General features: G+C 35.5%; 1 protein-coding gene across 1 annotated transcript in view; it reads right to left on the reverse strand.

Moving 5' to 3' along the window:
- The window catches only part of ROCK2 (Rho associated coiled-coil containing protein kinase 2), a 131,307-nt gene that overhangs the window by 15,646 nt on the left and 90,467 nt on the right, over positions 1-25,194 (reverse strand). Inside the window, exons 8-27 of the mRNA XM_077750937.1 lie at positions 24,186-24,277; positions 23,251-23,410; positions 21,237-21,297; positions 20,586-20,597; positions 19,167-19,246; positions 18,949-18,997; positions 18,216-18,351; positions 18,021-18,112; positions 17,545-17,791; positions 17,048-17,154; positions 12,788-12,947; positions 10,010-10,170; positions 9,305-9,489; positions 5,910-5,979; positions 4,923-5,026; positions 4,575-4,761; positions 2,353-2,446; positions 2,139-2,233; positions 1,169-1,348; positions 816-984 (exon numbers count right to left, since the gene is read on the reverse strand). Of these exons, the coding sequence (XP_077607063.1) occupies positions 816-984; positions 1,169-1,348; positions 2,139-2,233; positions 2,353-2,446; positions 4,575-4,761; positions 4,923-5,026; positions 5,910-5,979; positions 9,305-9,489; positions 10,010-10,170; positions 12,788-12,947; positions 17,048-17,154; positions 17,545-17,791; positions 18,021-18,112; positions 18,216-18,351; positions 18,949-18,997; positions 19,167-19,246; positions 20,586-20,597; positions 21,237-21,297; positions 23,251-23,410; positions 24,186-24,277 (2,441 nt within the window). The remainder of the gene's footprint in view (positions 1-815; positions 985-1,168; positions 1,349-2,138; positions 2,234-2,352; positions 2,447-4,574; positions 4,762-4,922; positions 5,027-5,909; positions 5,980-9,304; positions 9,490-10,009; positions 10,171-12,787; positions 12,948-17,047; positions 17,155-17,544; positions 17,792-18,020; positions 18,113-18,215; positions 18,352-18,948; positions 18,998-19,166; positions 19,247-20,585; positions 20,598-21,236; positions 21,298-23,250; positions 23,411-24,185; positions 24,278-25,194) is intronic.

Raw genomic sequence — 25,194 nt, forward strand, 5'->3', positions numbered from 1 at the left:
TCACTCTTGATATGAAACTTCAGAGAGAATTTCTTGTTGGTGGAAAATGGATGAAACCATATGCTCTTTAAGGATATAAAGTTGACAAAATAAGTCTGTCAAATATAATGGCAATGCCATGTGACAATACCTTCAAAACTCCTTTGTTCATGCAGCACTTCCTTTTTAACGGAGGCCAGAGGAATTTGTTAGAGTTAGTGAATAATTAGTTAATGTTAGGAAAATTTTGCAAAAGGTCTGAAATTAAGGGGAGGGTGAAAAACCCCAAAGGTGAGAAAGATTTTCAGGGTATCACCTGTACCATTAGGTTCCGATGAAATAGGTAAGTAAGGCAAAGATTCTTCTTCTGAGTCAGAATCAGAGTCAAGAAGCATATGAGAGCTGGAAGGCTTAGTGGCAATATTGAGAGAAGTAGAGGAACGTTGGTAGGTGAATGACATGGATTCCATAGTGCGTGACTGAGAGATATGAACTAAACATCCGACATGAAAGTAAGAATGCAGAAAGAAGTTAAGAGAAAATAAAATGAAAACTTGAAAAGAGAGCTTCCCATAATATATAAAGAGCTAATTTAAATAACTAAATACGTGGAATTTTCTTTTGCATTTTTTCACAAAAATGTTTGTCAAAAATCAATAAACACTGTAAATTTAAACTGTCATTTGAATCCCCCCTCCAAGGAGGTTTTTCTTAAAGAAATGACAAACGTTTTTCTCAGGAGCAGGTCAATCACAAGGCTTAAAACAATCAACTGCTTTATATTTAAGGCAACGTCTTTTAATAAAATAACCTAAGAGCTGAAAAGAAATCCGTACCTGGGAAGCCATCATCTGCCTCAGCATCCCCTGGCCCACTGCCTATACTGGAACTATCCAGACCAATATGCAAGGCCTGGAGCTGTGACCGCAGCTGCTCAATGTCACTATCTTTACTGTCCAGTGTCATCTGCAGTTCAATTCGAATCTGGCTCTCTTCAGCTATTTGCTATAAGAAATAAAATTACATCAAATTAATTTGATGCCATATACCTCATAATTTTGCTTCTTAATTCAGTAACAATTATGAAGTAACAATTATATCCTATAACCAATAAAATATATGCAGACATGAAAATAAGTCTACTTCTTAAAAAGAAGTCTTCAATCTAGAGTTCAAAAAGTATTCTTACAGCTTGCATTTCATTCAGTTCTTTCTGATACTTGATCATCTGCTGGGTCAACTTTTCACGTTCAGATTTAAGCTCCATATGTAGCTTTCTATTCTCTTTCTCTTTTCTCCGCACATCAGTGTCACTACCACGCTTGACAGGTTCTTTTCGATTCATGATCTCGGCCAACTTGTTCACAGCCTTAAAAACACAAACAGAAGTAAGTAATCAAATAAAATACGTTGATGGTTCTTGGTAACTTACCAAACCAAGTTGCAGGACCACTAATAATCCCCTTCCCTACACATACAGGGTGACAGAAACACTGTCTACATTAAGTAATATACCCTCCATTGCTCACTACTCTTCTCCAACCTACATTTGTTTTTCACTCTCATGTTTTCTGAAAACTGTAACTTAAAATATTTAAATTACATCAGGTTTGATCTAATGTCACGTTCTACTACTTTGAGTTTTTAGTTCCTAGAGAGACTTTCACGAGCCAGCTCTACTTTTATCTTAGAGGAAGAGAACGCTACACTGGCCTCACATTAATAAAATACAGTATGCTCAACCAGAGAGCCAAGCAGGTGGGACCCACGAAGACACCCACAGCATCACAACCGTAAGAGTGAGCAGAGGATGTTCAACAGAGGTGCCTTTTCAGACTAACCCTTTCTCAGGGTCAGTAAATATTCACTCTCTTTAGTTTCTTAAAAGCAGAAAAACTTACCAGATTACAATAAAAAGTTAAGAGGGAATGTGATTCCATACGGAAAAATTAAGGAAACTTAAAGTAAACACTGAATTGGACAATGTTAACCAAACCTAGCTTCTTCCAATCTGGCAAAAATGAGGTAATTGTGATGGTTCAGAAATACCAATACATTCAATGACTGCTACAGCCAACCTGTTAATACTGGAAGTAAAATGCAGAAAGAGAGAAAACTAAAAACAATTCAAAATCATATTTAGAGTTTATTACACATACTTGAGTTTTCAGTGTTCTCTCTGTTAATAGCTGCTTCTCAAATTGTGCTTTAATAGCAGCTGCACTTATCTCCTCATCTTTCAACCGTGATAGCTCTGAAATATGAAAAATGTAAAAATTATATTAATAATTACAGCAAGTGACAAAACATTAGGTATATTTAAAAGGTAAACTTTAAAAAAAAAGGTAAACTTTATTCTTTGTTCATACATACGTTCTTGGGCATCTTTCAATTTGTTATTTAATTCTTCTTTCTCATTTGCAAGATTGGCAACATCACTAGTTAGTGTCCTATTAGTTTCTTCAAGCTAAAAATGAAAGCAGAGAAAAAAATCATATCACAATTTATAAAATCTAAGTTATAAAGCAATTATTCAAAATGAAAATATCCTAGAATATGGCTAAAACTCTTATTTTTCTAAGTACATCTATCTCTACACTTCGTGGCTTTGTGGAACCTTATCGAACTTCAGCCTCGGTAAAAACTTCACTAACCATAATAGACTTCATACACACTCCAGGAGGTAAAAACACTGCCCTTCTGTCAAAAATCCTTAGTGGTATTTTTAATGAGAAAAACATGTAATAAACTAAAAAACAAATACTATAACTGATCTCTGCATTTCATCATGCAGAATAAACAAAATTTTAACTGTAGTATTTCTTTCAGTACACATTAAAACAAAGTAAAATTTTACTAAAAAAGCTGACACATACTTTTTTACTGTCTCCAAATCCTATTCCTATTCTTCCTTCCCCCAAGAAATTTTATTGTGAATTATGTGTTCATCCTTCTCATCAATGATTATATACTTTTATTACAAACACATAATGGATAGCGTGGTTTTATGTGATTTTAAATTGTTGGGACACCTGTGGCTCAGTTGGTTAAACAACTGACCTCAGACTTTGGCTCAAGCATGATCTTGTGTGGTTTGTGGGATGGAGCCCTGCACTGGGCTCTGTGCTGAGAGTGCAGAGCTCGCTTGGGATTCTCTCTCTTTCTCTCTCTATCTCTCTCTCTCTCTCTCTGTCCCCCACCCCGCCCTGCTCAAGCGTGCACACTTTTCTCATATAAAATAAATAAACTTAAAAAAAGAAACTGTTGATATCTAAAATCTAATTAAATCATCTTAACTGATACGACAGTTCCATCTTCTACCACATTTCATTTATCCATTCATTCATCTATTGAGAAGACTAACTGATAAGACATTTGAATTTTTCCCATTACAAACATTTATGCTGTCATAAAAAATGTACCTGAATTCCTCCACCATATTTAAACTTTCTTTGGATTATATGAATATTTAATTTTTCACATTTAAACTATTTAAAATAAATAAATAAATTGCCAATATACATACTATATATACGATGCCATACTAGATTTATACTCCCCATAGTTTTAAATAAGAATGTCATTTTCCACACATCCTTCAAACACTTGAAAGTAGTCAGATACTGAATTTTGCCATCGTAATGAATATGCAATAGTTTTTCAAAGTTATTTTATCTAGCCTTTACTAAAGAGTAATTAGGTTAAGTATCTGCTTATATCTTTAGGGTTTTCTCTTTTGGCCAACTTTTCTTTTGGATTGGTGAACTATGTCTTATTGAGCTCAAGAGTGCCATGTGTGTTCTAAATACAAACCCCCTGTTTAATGAAAACATTACAAGTGTCTTCTCCCTGCAGTCCGCTGTCTTCTGCCACAGTTAAGTTCCGAATTTTGCTCTGTTTAGAGTTTTTCTTTTTCATCTTTAGATCTTTAAGATAGCCAGAATTTATCCTCATGACGTTGTAAAAGGTAAGGACCTAACGCTATTCCTTCCCACACAGCCCTCCCAAACCATTTGCTGCATCTGTATCTTCCCCACCGATGTGTCCATCACAGACCAAGTTCTTTATGTGCAGGAGTCTATTTCTGGCCTCCCTACTTACTGCCACTGAACAGAAATAAACACCCCTGCTCCAATGCCACACTTTCTAATCAACGTACCATTTTAATGACCCGGATGACTGACAAAACAAATGCAACTGCTTGATGTTTTACTTCTCTTTGAAATCCGCACTATAATTTTTTTTCAGCGTGCATATGACTACCTTCATGGTAGTTTCAAGATTCTTTTGAACTAAGGTTTGTTTAACAAGAAAAAATGGTTTACACTGTTTTCTGCTTTTGGCATTTCCCTCTCCCTTTAGTCCTTTCACTCTGAATTTACCAACAGGCAGAGCCATTGTAAGCAGTTCTTTTCTTCAGCCTCTTTCTGTCAAACAACACTGAGAATCTAGCAGTTAACTGGATAGAAATTCTCATAGCCAGTATACACAATTTTTCATTTCTATCTACAGTACTTTCCTAGAAGTGCTTTTAAAGAAGATTTATGACATACTAATTTGATTAACATCAAAAAAGAACTAAAATTTTTACTTACAGATGCAATTGTAGCATCTTTTTCAGTGAGTTCCTGTTTGTGTCTAGCCATCATCTCTTTGATCTCAAGTTCCTTCATGATTTTCTCTTTTTCCAAATCCGAATATTGCTCCTCAGCAATTGAACGAGCCAGCTGCTCGGAGTCTGCTTTGGTCAAGGTGATCTCCAGCTGAGCAGCCAAGGAGTCCCTACATTTTAATGATACATCATTATCATGTTCAATTTCCACCAGGACATCCAACTTTCTAATACACGTCATCGACGAATTCTTACTAAGGGTACAGCAGGTACTGTTCTAGGAGCAGCATGCACAGCTGTCAGCAAAAGAGACAAGGATCTCGGTCTGTACCTTTCGTCCTCGAATTCCTGTTTCTTCTGCTGTAATTCTTTACATAATTTGGTCTTTTCTTCACATTCTTCTTTAAGTTCTCTCACTTGTGTTTTATAGAGGGTCTAAATAGCAAAAGAGAACAGAAACATGTCACCACCATATCACCATCATCAGGAGCATTATTTCTACATTCAAAGTCTATCCAGACAAAAAGTCAAGTTGAACACGAGTATGTTCCTGCACACTGAGTAATGCTGGGCCTCTGAGCAAGCTAATAGTTTAGTGGGCTTTTCTGGTAATCAACCAATTAAATAATAAAAGTTCTGCTAATAACTTAGAAGCTTGATATAAAAAATATTTTAAAATTTTTTTTTATTTTTGGGAGAGAGCACGCAGGCACGTGTGAGAGCGTGGGGGAGGGGCAGAGAGAAAGGGAGACGGAGGATCTGAAGCAGGCTCTGTGCTGGGACTCAATCTCACACACTGTGAGATTATGACCTGAGCTGAAATTGGACGCTCAACAGACATCCAGGCAACCTAAGAAGCTTGATTTCAACTGGATGTCAGAATTTCTCATTAAATGACATAGATTGATAGGATAAATAAAGAGGCAAAGAAATCTATTATCAATTTAGACAAGAAAATTCTTTTGGCCTAAATGCAATAGGTGAGCTTACTTTCATATTTTGAAACGGATCTAAAAAAGTACAAATATTAAAATGACAATTTCTTTGTGAAAAATATTTTTTAAACAAACTTTACTGATGTGCTTAGAACTATTTTTCTAGCAATGATAATAGATTTCTGTTAAGCTATCAATAGTCATTTGCCCAGCTCCTTTCAATATGAATTGTGGCGCACAAACCATCCTACCCAAACCTCTGTCTGATGTTTGCTAGAAGAATCCATCCTAAAGACAAGAATTATTTTCCTCACTCTGCAGCAAACAAACTTTTTTAATTCTACAAATACAACAATTTTCAAACTAATGTATCTGGAACTTACTGAGAAGTACTGCTCCGCTTCAAGCTGATCTTGCAGTTCTTTCATTTGCCCATCTGCATCTTGACGTTCTCTGTGGGGACATTAAAGCAAAGGTTCAAATAAGCTACACACATATTAAACCAGCATCTCTTGAAATGTGGTCTAAGGAATCACTGGGCATCCCTGGACCCTTTCAAAAAAAAAGTCCCAAGAGGTCAAATTATTTTCATAATACTAATAATCACTGTGTTGTTTCTTTTTTTTTAATTCTCATCCTCTCACTAGTGGGTATAGACCCTTTTATTAAGTGATATAACATATGTCATTGTTCCAACAGCTAATGAAATGTGTCTGTATGCTATTGTGTTTTAAAATTCTCTCAGTTTGGTGGCTCAGTCAGTTAAGCGTCCAACCCTTGGTTTTGGCTCGGGTCATGATCTCACAGTTCATGGGTTCAAGCCTGAGATTGGGCTCTGCGCTGATAGCATGAAGCCTGCTTGGGATTCTCTCTCTGCTCCTCCCAAACTCATGCTTGCTCTCTCTCAAAATAAACATTTTAAATAAATAAATAAGTAAATAAAATTTTCTCAGTTTTGATTTTTTTTTTTTAATGTTTTATTTATTTCTAGGAGAGAGAGAGAGAGAGAGAGAGAGACAGCGTGAGCAGGGGAGGGTCAGAGAGAGAGGGAGTCACAGACTCCGAAACAGGCTCCAGGCTCTGAGCTTGCAGTCAGCACAGAGCCCGACGCGGGGCTCGAACCCACCAACCGCGAGATCATGACCTAAGCGAAAGTCGGACGCTTAACCGACTAAGCCACCCAGGCGCCCCTCTCAGTTTTGATTTCTAACACAAAAAATATTAGGTACAACTCACATCAACACCCTTCATAATTTTTAAGAGTGTAAGGGAGGCCTGAGACCAAACAGTGATGTATTAGAACGGTGGCAGTAAATTACATCTTCTCACACATTCACTGTGATCAGCCATTTCTGCCCAGCTACCTAGAAGAAGTAAAAGAGCACCTGAGAAGTGGTTATCTCAGGATGAGTGAAGAAATGACTGAGAAGGGGCCAGAGAGGAGGAAAGAAGCACAAATTTTTATGTTTAAATGTTGATGTTTAAATTGCACAGAACTGTATATTCTGTAAAAATTCACTGAGCTCTACTAACATTCGTGTGTTTTTTCTGTATGCATATTACATATATGTATGCATACATCTTCAATAAAAAAAATTTTAAATAAAAAATAAGTAAAATAAAAAGTGAGCCTAATAACCTATGTAAGATACGTTGTATTGAAATAAATTTATTTTTAATGTTTTTTTTAAATGTTTATTCTTGAGAGAGAGAGCGTGAGCAGGGGAGGGGCAGAGAGAGAGGGAGATCTTGAAGCAGGCTCTGTGCTGACAGCATTGAGCCTAATGTAGGGTTCAAACTCACAAACCATGAGATCATGACTTGAGCCAAAGATGGACACTTAACCGACTGAGCCACCCAGGTGCCCCAAATCCTAGGGTTATTAACAAAACATAAAAATTACAGTTATTCCAACTTAAACCTAAGGTGAAAAAGCAAACTGGAGAACACCACCACATATGTGATACAATTAAAAAACAAAAAAACTCCAAAATCTATAAAAATCCCAACCCTATAAACACTGTACAGATGTACTTAGGAGGAGACATAGAAGGATAAATAAACCATCACAGTCTATTCTTTCTGGAGAGATGAACTATGTCTGCATTCATAAATAGGAACATATATTGTTTTCTTTTTTTTTAAATACAGTTCTGAGTATTTTACAGGGAGAAAACCTTTAAATACCACTTAAATATTTAAAAACATACATAGCAAGAAACTCAGATCAAATGATTTAATCATATTGTTTTCAATCTGTATATTACTGAAGGCTTTTATTCTTATTCTCATTTAATAATTTGGTCACTTTGTTTACTTACCGGCTCTTAAAACCTCCGCATAAAAAAAGTTATCACTCAATGTCATTTATCTGTGTTATATCTGTATTTTATCATAGAGGTGCCTGCTATTAAAAGTGAGAATTCTAATTTTTCTGAGTCAAAAATGGGAAAGACGCTAATTAATAATATATGAAAGGTTAATTTTTTAAATGATCTCATCACCAGCTAAGCTCATTTGCAGCAAACCGCAATATAATTCTAATATCCTTAAAGAGCTGCTATCATTCATTTACATGTAACTTTAAAAACCTAACATTTATTAGGTATTTAAAAGTACTTTTCAAAAACTTAACCCATTATATGCACATGGTTACAATTAAAAAGTGCAGAAGAGCACAGAAAAAAACCATCAAGAATGGCCGCAGGCTCCTTATCCACACCTCTTCACACCCTCACCTCACTCCCCTGGAGGAATTCACTCTGTGGCATTTGTGTTGCTCTAATGAGAACCACCTCCACATCTCAGCTCATTTCTGGACACAAACTTAAACTCGTACTAGCGAACTGCCTGCCGCCAGAGCGAGAGGCTGGCTCTCCCCACCCCGACCCTCCCGCAGCTCCTCTAACAGCCGCAGCATGGGCCTCCGCCACACGTGCCTCGCTGCCTACTCCATCGACCACAAACCACACAACCTCCGCGGTTGGCGACGAGAACTGCAATCCTCCCGTCCACCCTTCCTCCTCTTGCTTTTGAAATTTCATAAGAACATGTCCAAATGTGGGTCTTTTTTCACTTATTTTCTATTGAGTCCTTTCAATCTACACTTCCAGCCAAGGGAAACTGTTTTCTATTATTTCTTTAATAATTCCTGTGCTTGGGTTTCTCTAGACTTCTTTCTGGCGCTGGAGGTCCTGGGCCACGTGTCTCTGTGTCATTCCCTCTTACTCCATTTGAGGAGATTTCTCTGAATTTTTCTTTAAACCATCCTAATAAATGTATATGCAGTCATTTTTAATCTTTAACAACTCTTTCTTATTCTGGCTGCCTTTTTTGGATTAAGTCACTTCTTGTTTAACGAAAGTAGTATCTCCTAAAAGTTTTGATCAATACTAACTATTACCAATAGGCTTTTTTTGGTCTGTATCTTCCTCTTCTTTCCTTGCTATACTTCTCATCTGGGGGTATGTTTCTTTGTTCTTTATCACAGTCTTTCTCTTTCATACTGAAGACTTTTCTCAAATGCCTAATGATACTTGGGTTATTCATTTGCAGAGAAGGCAACAGGTAGAAGTAGTAAAAACTCGTTGGGGAAGCAAATATAATCTTAAAGGGTAAGAGTGGCACTCAACACATTACTTAAACAGAAAAAGAGAGCAAATGTGGTCAAGAAAATGAAGTAATCGTAAGAAAATTCCCAGGAAAACCAAAATGAAGATAATTTACATGTGGACAGTCATACATATTAATAAACCTTTGTCTCAAACAATTTACTTACTTTCGAAGTTCAGCATTCTGCTTTTCCAAGCTCATTTTCATTTCCATGAGATGATTATTCTCTTGTTTTAACTGCTTTTCTGACATTTTTAGTGTGTTAACTTGCTGTGTTTGCATCTTCAAGTCATTTTGTGTAAGGCAGCGCTTCTGAGTTTCTTGCTCTATTTTTAATGTCAGGTTTCTAATCTAAAAAATAAATTGTATACTTGTTATACAAATAATTTTAATTTTTCTTTAAACATTTTTTCAATGTTGCAGGCTCCAGGCTCTGAGCTGTCAGCACAGAGCCCGATGCGGGGCTGGAACTCATGAACCACAAGATCATGACCTGAGCTGAAGTTGGACGCTTAACCACTGAGCCACCAAGGAGCTCCATTATTTTGATTTTTCTTATCAATGAAGCTTGCAGCAAATATGATCATGCATAAGAGATTTTTGTCCTTAGGCAGTTAATTCATTTCACAGTAAAATAACTTTTGTATTTCTGATGTCCTATTTTTTTAATAAAATATGGCCTTTAGGATAAAAATAACTTAAAAACTTTTAACAATGATTCATTTAGAGTATCATCCAAATTCAGTAAAATTAAAGCATAATACTTTAAGAAAAAATTTTAAATTATGAAGTCAACATTACAGATAAACCTAAGTGGACTATGAATTCCTCACATAATTTATTGTTACTTTTCAGTAAACTTCATACTCACATCCTCATTTAGCACATCTTTCTGCTTAAGGAGTTCATTTATCTTCTGCTGGGACTGTTTGAGGTCACAGTCTAATATAGAGCATCTCTTCTCAGCTTCCAGCAACAGGTTTTCCACCTTCTGCTTTAACGCCCTTTCCTCTGAGAGCTTTTTCTCCATTTCTGTTGTCACAAAAATGGACACAATTATGCATTCACATGCCAAAAAAGCATATCAAATGCATGACCCCATACTATGAAAATTACTGTAAATGATGCTGGCTTAAAACCTTTTAACTTTCCAATTTAATATTTCCATCGTTCTTCCTAATGTGTTTGAAATGTCAACAGTTTCATGCTTGGAAATCAGGCGTTTTATTTGCAATGTGGAAAAATCTACCACTCTGCAATATTATATCAATTCTAACTCAAGTAAAATTCTGCCTTCACTTATGGTTCTAAAAGAGCCTTAACAGCTTTTGAATAAAGACTTATTTGCTGCTACCCTACGCCTCCTGGGGTTACTCTTCTTGCTCTACAATACCCCAGCCAGCCGCTCTGCTATCTATGGCTCCTGCCACATTAGTACAGTACGATGCACAGGATGACAGTTATGCTTTGGGGAAACGTTAAAGGGCAAGACGCTGGGACCAAACTTCTTGAGGTTAAGCCCTGTCTCTGACACATCCTAATTATTTGCGTGGGCAAGTTAATTAAGCTCACTGAGGCTCAATTTCCTCATTTGTAGAATGGTGATAATAATACGTATCCTCCCTCACAGGGATGTTATGAAAATTCTTAGTTAAGATCTGTGTGGCACTTACTAGCTGGTTGGCATACAAGCAGCACTTGGTAAGTGCTCACCATTTAAAGACACTGTTTAATGACCTAAAGAGAATGCTCACAGTATTATTTTAAAAGAAAAAAGCAAAAAAGTATAAAAATTTCAGAAAACATACAAAATATCATCCTGACTAGTAAAACTGTGGTTAATCTTTACTTCTTTATACTTTCATGTATTTTCTAAATGATTTGTAATGAACTTTTAATTTGTCTTATTAATCAGAAAAGGCTTTTAAAAGTGAAAAACAGGCAAAGTTTACATCTAAGCAAGTGATTTCATATTAAATGTCAGTTATTAGCATTAAAAGATTACCTTTAGATGTACTGATTAGAAAATCTTTTCAAATCCAATCAGGCTCCTCTGCTCTTTCATACCTAATGCTCAGTATCGAATTATCATTTATAATAAAGTTATGTAGGGAAAAATTAAGCTTACAAATTTTCACTATTTAATGAACTACCTTCAAAAGTGTGAAGAAATGAAACTATTCTTCACATTCTACTATTTCTAAGCATTTTCACATATCATTGCAGTTGGTCTTCAAAACAACCTAATACTCTTAATTGTCTAAGAAGAAACAAGGCACAAAAAAGGTTTAAGTAACTAGACAAGGTTACATGACTAGTAATTCATTAATAAGTCATATTCTTAATCAAAAGAAGCTATGACATGGCAGCAGAAAGCACAAAGGCTTTTAGAGCTGGTTTGAGTACCAGCTATAACATTTTTGTGTATTCATATAAATTATGAAAGTCATCATACATCTTACATTAGTATTGTAGAAAGGACTTTGAAAAAAATTGTAGGTACTGTTACTCTGAATTGGTTCATTTTTGTCAGTTCAGAGAATAACTCATGGACAGATGTACTCATTTAAAAAAAACCAATCACCCTAATGTGGGCACAGAGAATAGACAGGGGCACAAGTGAACTTACTAAAGTGATAAAAATACATATTCTATAACTTGTTTTGAGTGGTGGTTACAAGTGTGTATTACAAATGTGAGAAGTGCTTGCGTTTTACTGCACCTGAATTACACCTCAAAAGAATATCTTCTAGAACACTGACAGGGAAAGATGGCCCACTAACTTCCTCTCTTGTAATTAGATTTTTCCAAATAAAGCACTCATTTCATCTTTTAACATCCTTAATTACTGCCTTAAACTACACTGATTTTTAACCAAAAAAAAAAAAAAAAAAAAAATCCCCAACTATGGCTTTAAAATAGGAATAGAACTGCCTTAAAATTCCCTGTANGAATGTTATGCTTCAATTTGAAATAAAATTTCTACTTAAGAGTTCCGTAAGTCTTTTATTAATTTCCTTTGGAATTTCAAATGCTTCATAAGTATAAACAGTTAGGAAAACAAGAAATTATCCTAAGACAATTCCAAGATACAGGCTGGTTTATAGAAAAGTTAACTCTGTTATCTTACCCTATATTCCTTAGTAGTGGATGACCTTGACCAGATCTAGGTAGTATCTTCATCATGCCAGAGTTCAAAATAGTCAATGAGCTTATATTCTAGTTAGGTCAGCTTCTATTTTTAAAATATGTATCTTGCATAAACCAGCAACAGTTTTGTTACACATACTGGTAAATGTCAAACTAAATATTACAAAAAGGGCAAATCCTCCAAATCTGAACAGATATATCCAGAACTTCATGCTCTTTATGCCTGTTACTATTGCTATTACTGAAATACTCTCTTCTCTCCGATGCTTAAATTTGATTGAATAATTTTGTGCTTGGGCCTTACTATCTTAGAAATGATCGTTGCCAAAAGGGAAAAAAAATTGATATGTATATAAAGCTTCTCTAATGTTTTTTTTCTTTCCAGTTCTCAATATTTGACAATAAAATATAAAAAAATATTTTTCAAAATCAAAGAGTTGACTACAGAATCAATTCTTAGTAAAATGTTGCAGAAAAACCCTCTTAGGAAAAAGCGTACCTTTCATAGCTTCTGATTTTGCTTCTTCAATGGATTCATAAATCTTATTTTTATCTGCCAGCCGTGCTTTTGTAGCCTTATGCTCAGTTTCTTCTTGCTCTAAGCTCTGCTGTATAACTTTTAGCTGGTATGTCATATCTATTTCCATGTTGTTCTTTTCCTATTAAAGATTTAAAATAGCAGCTATCAATAAAAAAGACTGGCTCACAATTTCAAAAACTTTTTACAGGCTAAGAATGTTCAATACTTCCCCCCCCCGCTTCACTCAAACTTCTTGTAAAAGGGATCCGTGGAACCCACCTGCTCACCACTGAACCTATGTCCTATCCCTCTACTCTCCTGCTTGGAGATCTGCACTGAGAGTGCTCCATCTCAATAAAGTAACACATGATATTCTCAACATCAGAGTCAATAAACACTTTTCAGTATTTACCTCATTGAGACTCAATGTTGCCCTTGAAACCATTTCCTTGACATACCTGACAATGAACCCACTTGGCTAGCCCCTTCCTATTCTCATCTCTTCTGTCACTTAGGAAGTTTTACCCTAGCTGTTCTTTAAATGCTGGTCTTCTCTGGACATGGTGTTTTTCAGCCTCTTAAAGCTTCTCTCCTTCCTGTGTCATTATTGCTCACCTTTAAAACATTCCAAATGTTTCCCTTTGCTAGAGCTAAAGACAGATTTTCAGGATCCTCTACCATTTACCCTTATATTCCACACAGGAGACTTGTTTTAAGTTGGGAAACTTTAATAACAGAAGTCAATCTATTTTCTGGATATCTGCAAAAGATTTTCCAATTCTTTGTTTTCTATAGTTTGTATCATAAGTGTAAATATTTCTTTTGTTTTTCAAATAAATCTTTAATACTGAAAATGATTTTTCTTTTTTAAGTTTATTTACTTTGAGAGAGAGAAAGAGAGGAAATATGTGTAGAGGATGGGCAGAGAGAGAGTGAGAGTAAGAATGAGAAAGAATCCCAAGCAGGCTCCACACAGTCAGTGCAGAGCCTGGGGCAGGGCTTGAGCTGACTAACTGCTGAGACTGTGACCTGAGCCAAACTCAAGAATTGGATGCTTAGTCAACTGAGCCACGCAGGAGCCCCTAAATATGATTTTTTCAATCCAACAACAGAGTAATCAACTCCGCCCTGAAACACCAGTGCTCTGAGCAATCTTTTCCTAGATAGGCTCTTGCATTCACACAGCTTCAGACATGCTGTATCAAATGACTCTCAAATATTTCTAGCTTCAACATAGTTTACTGTTTTATGAACATCCTAAGGCACCTCAAACATAGGACTAAAACAGATTTTGTCATTATCTCTTCTAAAAGAGTTATTTCCCTTCATTCTTTTTCCCCCTTATTCTTTATTAATTAGTGTTAGCATTATATGTCTTGTCACAAAGTAAGAACCTAGAACTCATCCTTAAGTACCACACACACGCTTCATCTAATCAATCGCTAAGTGCTGCCAAATATTCTACCTCCAAACAGTTCTCAGATTCATCCCCATTTTCTATCCTTTTAACTACTGTACCAGTTAAATCTCCATTATTGGAATTACTGAAAATGCCTCTGACTAGTCTCCCTACCTCTTATCTTGTCTTTCTCAAATTTATTCTCCACACATGGTACACAATGATCTATCTTAAATATACATCTAAAAAGCCCTTCAGTGGCTGGTTCATTACCTAGAGAAATTATTAATAGAGCATCAATAATTAATAGTCTGTTAATAAGAGCATTCAAAATCTTACAGGATCTAGCTCATGTCTAGGTCTATAGCCTCATTCTGGACAGTGAATTCCTCAGGGTTACCATGAGGACCATANCAATTCTTTGTTTTCTATAGTTTGTATCATAAGTGTAAATATTTCTTTTGTTTTTCAAATAAATCTTTAATACTGAAAATGATTTTTTCTTTTTTAAGTTTATTTACTTTGAGAGAGAGAAAGAGAGGAAATATGTGTAGAGGATGGGCAGAGAGAGAGTGAGAGTGAGAATGAGAAAGAATCCCAAGCAGGCTCCACACAGTCAGTGCAGAGCCTGGGGCAGGGCTTGAGCTGACTAACTGCTGAGACTGTGACCTGAGCCAAACTCAAGAATTGGATGCTTAGTCAACTGAGCCACGCAGGAGCCCCTAAATATGATTTTTTCAATCCAACAACAGAGTAATCAACTCCGCCCTGAAACACCAGTGCTCTGAGCAATCTTTTCCTAGATAGGCTCTTGCATTCACACAGCTTCAGACATGCTGTATCAAATGACTCTCAAATATTTCTAGCTTCAACATAGTTTACTGTTTTATGAACATCCTAAGGCACCTCAAACATAGGACTAAAACAGATTTTGTCATTATCTCTTCTAAAAGAGTTATTTCCCTTCATTCTTTTTCCCCCTTATTCTTTATTAATTAGTGTTAGCATTATATGTCTTGTCACAAAGTAAGAACCTAGAACTCATCCTTAAGTACCACACACACGCTTCATCTAATCAATCGCTAAGTGCTGCCAAATATTCTACCTCCAAACAGTTCTCAGATTCATCCCCATTTTCTATCCTTTTAACTACTGTACCAGTTAAATCTCCATTATTGGAATTACTGAAAATGCCTCTGACTAGTCTCCCTACCTCTTATCTTGTCTTTCTCAAATTTATTCTCCACACATGGTACACAATGATCTATCTTAAATATACATCTAAAAAGCCCTTCAGTGGCTGGTTCATTACCTAGAGAAATTATTAATAGAGCATCAATAATTAATAGTCTGTTAATAAGAGCATTCAAAATCTTACAGGATCTAGCTCATGTCTAGGTCTATAGCCTCATTCTGGACAGTGAATTCCTCAGGGTTACCATGAGGACCATACTGCAGTCTTCAGGCCATTTTGGCCTGATGTCTATTTTTGTAAAATTTCACTGGAACATAGCCACACCCATTCCTTTACATATCGCAGCAGAGCTGAGTTGCAACAGACTATATGGCTCTCAAAGACTAAACTACTTACTGTCTTTCACTTAAAAGATTAAAATCTGTTGACCCCTGCTCTACACTCCAGACTACTGAGCAGTGTGCAGTCCATAAGCCAACTCTGCCTTTTCTGTTTCCTGTGTACGTCTGCTCCTGCTGTCCCCCCTTGCTCAGAATGTGCCTTTCCCCTGCCTACCAACCCCGCCCTGTGCATCCCATATATGCCGTCCATTCTTCCAGCAGTCTCTTTACCACACCGCCTTAGAACTATCTGTGTGCTTTATTAATTATGTTAGGTACTACTCTTTAGACTGTATTTTTTAAAATTTATTATTTTTTTAGGGGCGCCTGGGTGGCTTAGTTGGTTAAGCGTCCGACTTTCGCTTAGGTCATGATCTCGCGGTTCGTGGGTTCGAGCCCCGCGTCGGGCTCTGTGCTGACTGCCAGCTCAGAGCCTGGAGCCTGTTTCAGTCTATGACTCCCTCTCTCTCTGACCCTCCCCTGCTCACGCTGTCTCTCTCTCTCTCCTAGAAATAAATAAAACATTAAAAAAAATAATAAAATAAAATTTATTATTTTTTTAAGTAGGCTCCATGTGGGGCTTGAACTCACGACCTAAAGATTAAGAGTCACATGCTCTACCATCTGAGACAGACAGGGGGCCCCACTGTGAGATTGCGAAAGGCAAGCAAAGACTGCATCCTCATATTTCTACCACAGGTGATACATTAAATACTTCAACGAATGGATAAGTGAACAAAAATAACACCGTAACTGCACAGAGCCTAAAACCTATCCCTGGCTTATAACAGTTTTAAAGAAAAACTTTCTTTTTTCTTTTTTTAATTTTTAAGGTTTTATTTATTTCTGAGAGAGAGAGAGAGAGACAGACAGACAGACAGACAGACACAGCACGAGCAGGGGAAGGTCAGAGAGAGAGAGGGAGATACAGAATCTGAAATAGGCTCCAAGCTCTGAGCTGGCTGTCAGCACAGAGCCCGACGCGAGGCTCGAACCCATGAACCATGAGATCATGACCTGAGCTGAAGTCAGACGCTTAACTGACTGAGCCACCCAGGCGCCCCAAGAAACTTCTCAATGCCAAAAGCCATTGTAACTGTGTATCATTTTAAAGAGATGGTGTAGTCAAAATTTAAGTTTTCCTTGGATCCCTAGGGAGAAACATTCACTGGAAGAATACTGATAACTCTTATTTTAGATGAAGTTTTCCAATCTAAAGCTCTTTGTCATTTTCTTACAAAATATAAAGCTGAACATGTTTTTACCTTTTCCAAATCAGTAAATCTCTCCTGTAGTTGTCTCTTCTCCATCTCTGCTTTTGCTAATAAGATTTTGCCATTCTTTAAATCTTCTTCTAGGCCAGATATTCTACCTAAAATTGCAACATTTTAAAAACAATAAACCCACAAAGTACATATATTAAATTAAGAGTAAAAAATCTGGAAATCACCTCATACTTTGCAGCTGTTATTTATGAGCAGAAGTTTTATAATTGTTGGTAGAGGGCTTTATGGTTAAGTCAGCTGGAAGCCAAGGCGTCACCTTGGGAGGTGGTTTTTGATAACTTACAATATTTCACACTATTTGAAAGAAAATCTTCTATTCATAAAATTTTGGATCAATGCATTTCCAACACCCTAATTTCACATAACAGAGTAGTATATTCAGAAATGTGCTATCCCAGCACATATACCCATCATCTAAAGTTATCTCCAAAATATAAATCAAGATGAATTCAAATGTAATCTCTACTTTATAATACCTTGCAAGTCATTAATTATCTCTGATCCGTGAGTTCGGTCCCTCCGTTCAGATTCTAGAACTGACTGAAGATTGATAAATTCCTTTTCCAGTTTTAACTTGGCAGTCTCCAGCAGACAATTTTTGTCTTGAAGCTCTCTATTGTTAGACTCCAGCTGCTGAATCTGCTTTGTACTTTCTGCCTGGGTTTTTCTTAATCGGGCTGCAGTATCAGATTCTGTTCTCAGCAAAGCATTGGTTTCATCCAGCTGTAATCCCATTCAAAATCCAACAGACAACAACAAACACAAGTGCATATAATGAAAATACTTCCATTTAACAGCCCGTTACAAACTATTTAAAGAAAAAAAATCCCTAAAAAGTTTCCTAATGATTTCCCTTTAAAATCAGAGGCAAAGGCCTCTGTAACATTCCCAATTAAAATTAGTAAGTTATCAAGAAAATTCAATATCTTATTACAAATTGAGATTAACCTACTTGTCTCTGGAGTTGATTTACTTTCTCGGTGGATATTTGAGAGCTCTGATTCCTTTTTTTCAAATCTTCAAGCTGATCCTTTAAACTGTTAACTATGATAAAAAGCATTTCAGTGGCAAGCTTCAACAACAACACACACATACATACACACTTAATTTTTTTCTTGGTAAGTATTTAATATTCTACACCACAAACCATCATTTTCCAAATTTCGTTTCTTGTCTGCTTCATGATCAGCTTTCCGCTGAAATTCTGCATTTTTGTGCTGAAGAAGTGCCTTTTCTCTTTCTAATTGTCTTAATGATGATTCCACATTTTTCCTTAAGGTAATCTGAAATAATGCTTAAAGTTATTACCAAAGTTATTTTATATGTATAAAAATCAAATGAAAACACTATTTTAATATTTCAAGCAGATAACAAAGAACTTTTAAAAAAGCGATAACTGCTGTTAAAATTTACAATAACATTTTCCATTATTTTCAAAACAGTATACCTCTCTTAAATTTAATATTAAGACCATGCTGTTAATTGTTTACTACTGAAAGTCAAACTTTCTGTAACATTCCATCCCCACTGAACCATCTTCACTTAATTAACTATGGATCTGAAATGTTACGAACAGAAATTTAAAAGAAGAAACATGGTCACTTTCTCTTGTTAACCCAAGTAATTAACACAAATGCAAATCTTTTTACGTGAAATATCTACTCATACTAAATCAACTCAAGTTTGCGAAAACATAACAAAATGAAGCTATCATCATGGTTATCCTGTAACTTTCGTCCTGTTCACCAATACTACGTAAGGTGGCTCTTACTATATATCAAGTCAGGTATTACTCAGGTTCTATGAGAACTCTGCAGGGAAGGCAGGCATCAGAACTTTTAGTCAACAAAAATATTAATGAAAGCACACGGCAGCTTTACCTCCTCTTCCAGCTCCTTTGCTACTTTTTCAAGGCGAGTATTAGCAGATCTAAAGGATTTCAAAAGAAACAGTAAGTAAAATCTCTCCTAATTTATAACAAAAACATTTACATACTATAAACTCAAAAATAATCATATAATTACTTTGTAACTCTTCATTTTTAGTAAAACATTTAAACTTAAATTTTAAAATACATTTCATTATCTAAACAACATACTTGCACTTTTGCTCTAGTTCTTCTTTGGCTTGTATCTCAGTGCTAAGGTGCTCTTCTAATGTGTATAGTTTTTTCTGAATCTGTCCAAAAACAAAAAACTATATAAATTTTGGTCACATTTAAAATATGAGAGGCTTAAAGAAAACAATGATAAGCTGTTTTTTAAGCCTAATATAACCTCCTTTATAATGGTACAGTTTTTGTACCTTCTTAATGTGACTTTTACTGACATAAGGAAAAAATTCTCCATCTCTTGCTTTCTACGTATGTATGTAAACATGTACACACTACATAAATATGCAAATGAGAAGCTCTAATCTTGGCAGAATTCTTCTATGACACCAAGTCTCTCATTCATTCCAAATAAAGGATATCCTGATGTCCTCCCCTGTTCTGTAAAAATTATTATTTATGTAAAAATTATTTTTTTATTTATGTAAAATAAATATTTTTTTTTATGTAAAAATACTGTCACAGTGTGTATTTACAAGATGAAGAGATCTATATCTGAAACAAATGTTTGGAATATTTGACCGAACTTGTTCAAAAATATATTACGCTCTTAAAAATGAGAATTCAAGCTCTTCTTTGTATCTTTCTACACAGTGCCAGGAACACTACTATAAGGAGTTATAGTCAATACGTCTTCCAAGAATGACGGCTAACTGATTATAAGTCATTTCCTTGCCATTCTTTACGTTTGCTTCTAGGCCAGATATGTTGATCTTTAAACAAACTGAAAATTACATTACATATTAAATAATCCATTTTTGGAGCATTATTTCCTTTATAAAGGACTTAACTTTTTTATGCCTTAGGTATTAGGCATTTTACAAATTGTTGTCTCATTAATTCTAACAACAACCCTAAAAAGGTGGTAGTGTTGTATCTACTCAATAAAGAAATTGAAATTCAAAAGAGGTGAATAACTCTCTAGATGGCTTAGTTAATAAGTGGCTGTGCCAAAAATCAGTTCAAGTTTATTAGATTCCAAGGCCAATCTTCTTTCCACTATTTTAGTGACTAGGTTCCTCATGTTTTCTTAAATATTTTATGTATCTTAAGCAAAACTATCATTTTTCCCTAATAAGAATATACAGGCCAATGAACAAGTCAAGTTTAACTGCTTTTGGCTGCTATTACATTAGTATAATTTGATCACACTGGTTTTCACTTGTTAATCTAAAATTCTACTATCAGTTATAGATCCTTCGTGAATAAAAATAAGAAAATTATATAATACATATTTAAACAATAAATCCATAGGGGCAATAATAAAAGAAATACTTGGTAGAAACAAGGTTGGGAACTTCGTTCTTAAGTAGATGTAGCACTCCAAATGCTAGGTAGAAAATGGCTCTATCAAAACTAGAGTGATGTGTTTTTCTCAGCTTTTCAATGTAAGTGACATCAACATACCTCTTGGCTTTCCTATTAAAATAAAACAAAAAAACACAGAAATTTAAAATGCTTGCATGCTTTATAAAATTCCTAAAATGAATCATCCCAAAATCATCTAACCAATTTTTTTTTTTTACCTTCTATAAATTTTAAGGAGAAAATGTTATTAGCATCCTTATTAATGTGCATGTGTGTGCACAATTTACTTTTGTGTACGGTTACAAATTAGAGAGGCCACAAAATATTGTTAGAGTTTGATAAAATTACCCTTTATATGAATTCATTCCTGAACACTCAGAATATTAATTTCTCCACTATTTCTATACCCTTATAATTTATCAACTATATCCTTTTAGAGTACTAAGATTGTAAAAATTTCTGATATTATAGATGTTTATAAACCTATCACTTTTTTGCTATTAAAACTAAGCCTAAAAGCTATGCATAATTCATCTTTTTACTAGACACTCTATCTTACACAATACTATCTTACACAATACTACTTTTTCATTGAATTGAAAAAATCATTTCAATGTTCTGAGAACTGTATTACAACAAAGAACACCATCTAATGATTCAAAAAGTAGCATCCAATGAACTTTTTAAACACATGGATATTACTAAGTTAGTTCAACATGTGACTAAAATATAGTAAAAATTTATACATACTTCATTTTTCCTTGACTGTACTGAATCATTTTCTCTACAAGATGGAGAGTCACTTAATAACCTAGAGAGAAAGGCAGGAAATCAATTCTGTGCAGGTCATTTTAATCCATTTTATAATACCCCCAAATTATTCTCAGAATTAAATTTTAACCACAAAGATTTCTTTTTCATTTTAACATATTTTCAAAGAAGCATTGTTTCCCCCTCTACACACTTATATCATTCTCAAGAATTTAAAATGCTACAATTGTTTTGCCCCCCACTCTTCTCAGATGTTCTAGTCTTTAATATTATTGAGACTGGAGTCACTATACAGACTATACTTTCCCCCTCTTCATCTCATTCTGAGTTCCTACAACTATGTTATCTAGAAATCTTCTAGAAAAGAGACCCCTCTCCTCCTTTTCAAAGATAACATCTCTTGATTTCCAGGTCTTAAAACATAAATCATCTCTTCTATTTAAATATCAATTTCTCACTTTAACTGGGTCCTTCCTCATTGCCTATAAAAATGCTTGGGTTTCTCCAGGCACCCATATCCTCATTTTAGTGAACATTACAATAGTTTTTAGAATACTACTGTTAGCAGGGTGGCCAACTCATCCTGGCTTGCCTAGAATTTTCTCAGTTTCAGCATGAAAATCCCTCGCCACATCCTAGGAAGCCCCTCAGTCCTGGGCAAACCACAATGGTTGGTCACCTCCACCATTACATACATGGAAGCACCAAAAGTTTCTCAAAACTGTGTTTCTCAAATATCTGTAATGCCTCACTTCTCACTATGAGTCAAAGTCAAAAGGCCCTTCGTATGGCACAGAATAATCATCTGCTGCTTTACTGTTTCCCTGAAAACCCAACAGTTTTAATCTTTACACCCAATACTCACTGCAGTCAACCAGTATTTACTGAGGCTCTGTGCTGCACGGAGGGATTACAAGCAAGACGCTTACAGTCTCATTAGGTCCAAATGATCATAATACAGCAATAGGCACCTTGTGTTTGAGCCCTACTGGACCACACTACTCTGTTCCCAATGTGTGCGGACATCCACACTTTTGCTGCCGTTGCTCAGTTGCCCACAACTCATCTAACCTCCTCACATCTTGGCCACTAAAAACTCTTTCCTATTTTCGCAAACGCAATCCCTTCCCTGAAGTCTTACCTGACTTCTTACCCTCACCACAGAGATGTGACTTTTACTTTTCTTCTGAACCATTCTATCTGAGCTACCTCAGATACTTTGGTACTTTTCTTCTTTTTTCAAATAAATATATTTTTAATGTTTTTTTTTGTTTTGTTTTATGAGAGAGACAGAGGGAGAGTGTGAGCTGGGGAGGGGCAGAGAGAGAAAGGGGAACAGAGAATTTGAAGTGAAGCAGGCTCTGCACTGACAGCAGAGAGCCCGATGCGGGGCTCAAACTCATGAACTGTGAGATCATGACCTGAGCTGAAGTTAAATGCTCAACCAACTGAGCCACCCAGATGCCCCAAGATTTATTTATTTTTGAGAGAGAGAGAGAGCAGGGAGGGGCAGAGAGAGAAGGGGACAGAAGATCCGAAGTGGGCTCTGTGTGACAACATCAAGCCTGATGCAGGGCTCAAACTCACAAACTGTGAGATCATGACCTGAGCTAAAGTCAGATACTCAACCGACTGAGCCACCCGGGTGCCTCAGAACCTTTCTTAAGGCAAATATCACATTCTATCCTTCATTATGACTATATTATTCTCTTGTATTCCTCATTAGTTGATTAAGTTCCTTCAAAAGTATGTATTTGGTCTTACTCTATAGCCCCCAAAGAATATACAACAGTGCCGTGCATTCATCTGTAAATGAATATAACATTCAGAAATAATGGAATTAAATGAAAAATAACTTGATAGTCCTTTTTAAAAACTCCAAAGTTTAAAACAAATGAACACTTTATCTTCTATAATCCAGAGTCTCACAGTAAGACAACGCTTTACATCAAAAGCTTGAAAGCCATAAAAATGTAACAAACAAATCACATACAAATTTTCTCTATAGTAGGTAAATCCTATAAAAGGCAGCTGATTTCCCACAAAAGCTTTAGGAATTGGGAAGGTTTCTACATCTCCTTTATCATCTTCGATGTCATCAAAATTGCTGCTATCTATGTCACTGCTGAGTTCAGGTACTACAGGAGCTGCCGCTGTTGAAAGGGAAGAAATGAATTATTTTAGTCATTGTTGAAATATGTATTAACCATCCAGATTACAAGATGTAATTGTGTGATACCACCAACACATATATTAATAATATATAACTAATCAATAACATTATGATTTACTATAGAAAATTTGGTAATATGGTTTACATTCTATCATTTCAAAACATTAAAATTTTATTAAGTATTTTATTACTACATTAGATCAGCTTTATGTATAGTTAAGTTTACTAAACAGGGAAAGCAATGTGATATCATAGGTATTAAAACTGAAAGCAGCAGTGACTTGCACATACATTCTTCAGTCTTTGGCTTTTTATACTCTGTAACTGAAATATTTCTTAACTCTTAAAATGAATTAATGTCCAATATACATTAAGTTAAAATGCACTACTATGCTTATTCTAGTATTCATCAAAGTATAGTCTCCATAATTAGTGATTTATTAATTCAAACATTCAAAATTAAAGGATATTTTCCCCATTCTGCAAATTACTTGGATTCACAAAAAACTTGAGAAATTAAGAAATCTATTATAAAAGCACTAAGAAATATTGCTAATAAATACAAATTAGTTTGTTAAGATCCTGAGGAACATTAATTTAGTTATGAATATTGCCACAGAACAAATCTGAAATGAAACTTCTCAATTTAAAAGTAGTTATCATTAAGTATATCAAACACGCTTAATTCAAAAGAGGAATCAATTTTTGAAATTGAAAATGTGACGAAATGGAAATAGTTAAAGTTACTGACTTACTCTCTCTTATGTTATCCCAATTCCACTGATCATTCTTAAAGAAAGAATGTTGTTTGATTTCTTCTACCCCATTTCTCCCAAGTCGTACCTCCCTAAACAATGCAATTAAAGATTGTATTATGAAAAGATTATGAAAAAAAAATAACTCCTATCTTGACAAGGATCAAAATAAGGATCGCAAATGACTTTGAGATATCTTTATCAAAAGTTTCAAGCTTAAATGTTTTTCAAAAACAAGCAATGCCAATTTTACAATATATGGTCTCTGTAGATTAAAAGGACCGTACAGGAAATGCCATGGAAAGGAAAATGTATTTCCCTCTGTAGTTTGTATCAAACAAAAATATACATGAGAATTTCAAATAAAAATATTCATCTGTGTGAGCCCAAACTGCAGGGGACCAGCTTCGGAATGGAGTCAGCATATGGTGCAGCACTGATTTCAGGAGCAGATCCCTTAACACCCCTCACCCATGTAGCCCGCCCCCCTCCCACAGCCCCTCCAGCGACCCTGTTTGTTCTCCACATTAAAGAGTCTCTTATGTTTTGTCCCTGTTTTTATATTATTTTTGCTTCCCTTCCCTTACGTTCATCTGTTTTGTATCTTAAAGTCCTCATGAGGGAAGTCATATGATACCTGCCTTTCTCTGCCTAATTTCGCATAGCATAATACTCTCTAGTTCCATCCACGTAGTTGCAAACGGCAAGATTTCATTCTTTTGGATGGCCGAGTAATACTCCACTGTATATATGTGTGTGTGTGTAAATACAATGTAAATATTTACACACACACACACACCACATCTTCTATATCCATTCAGCTGTCAATGGATATCTGGGCTCTTTCCATACTTTGGCTATTGTCGACAGCTCTGTTATAAACACTGGGGTGCATGTGCCTCTTTGAAAAAGCACACCTGAATCCCTTGGATAGATACCTAGTAGTGCAATTTCTGGGTCATAGGGTAGTTCTATTTTTAATTTTTTGAGGAACCTCCATGCTGTTTTC

This window comes from Crocuta crocuta, unplaced genomic scaffold (genome assembly GCF_008692635.1).
Source record: "Crocuta crocuta isolate KB4526 unplaced genomic scaffold, BGI_CrCroc_1.0 scaffold129, whole genome shotgun sequence".
Taxonomy (NCBI): domain Eukaryota; kingdom Metazoa; phylum Chordata; class Mammalia; order Carnivora; family Hyaenidae; genus Crocuta; species Crocuta crocuta.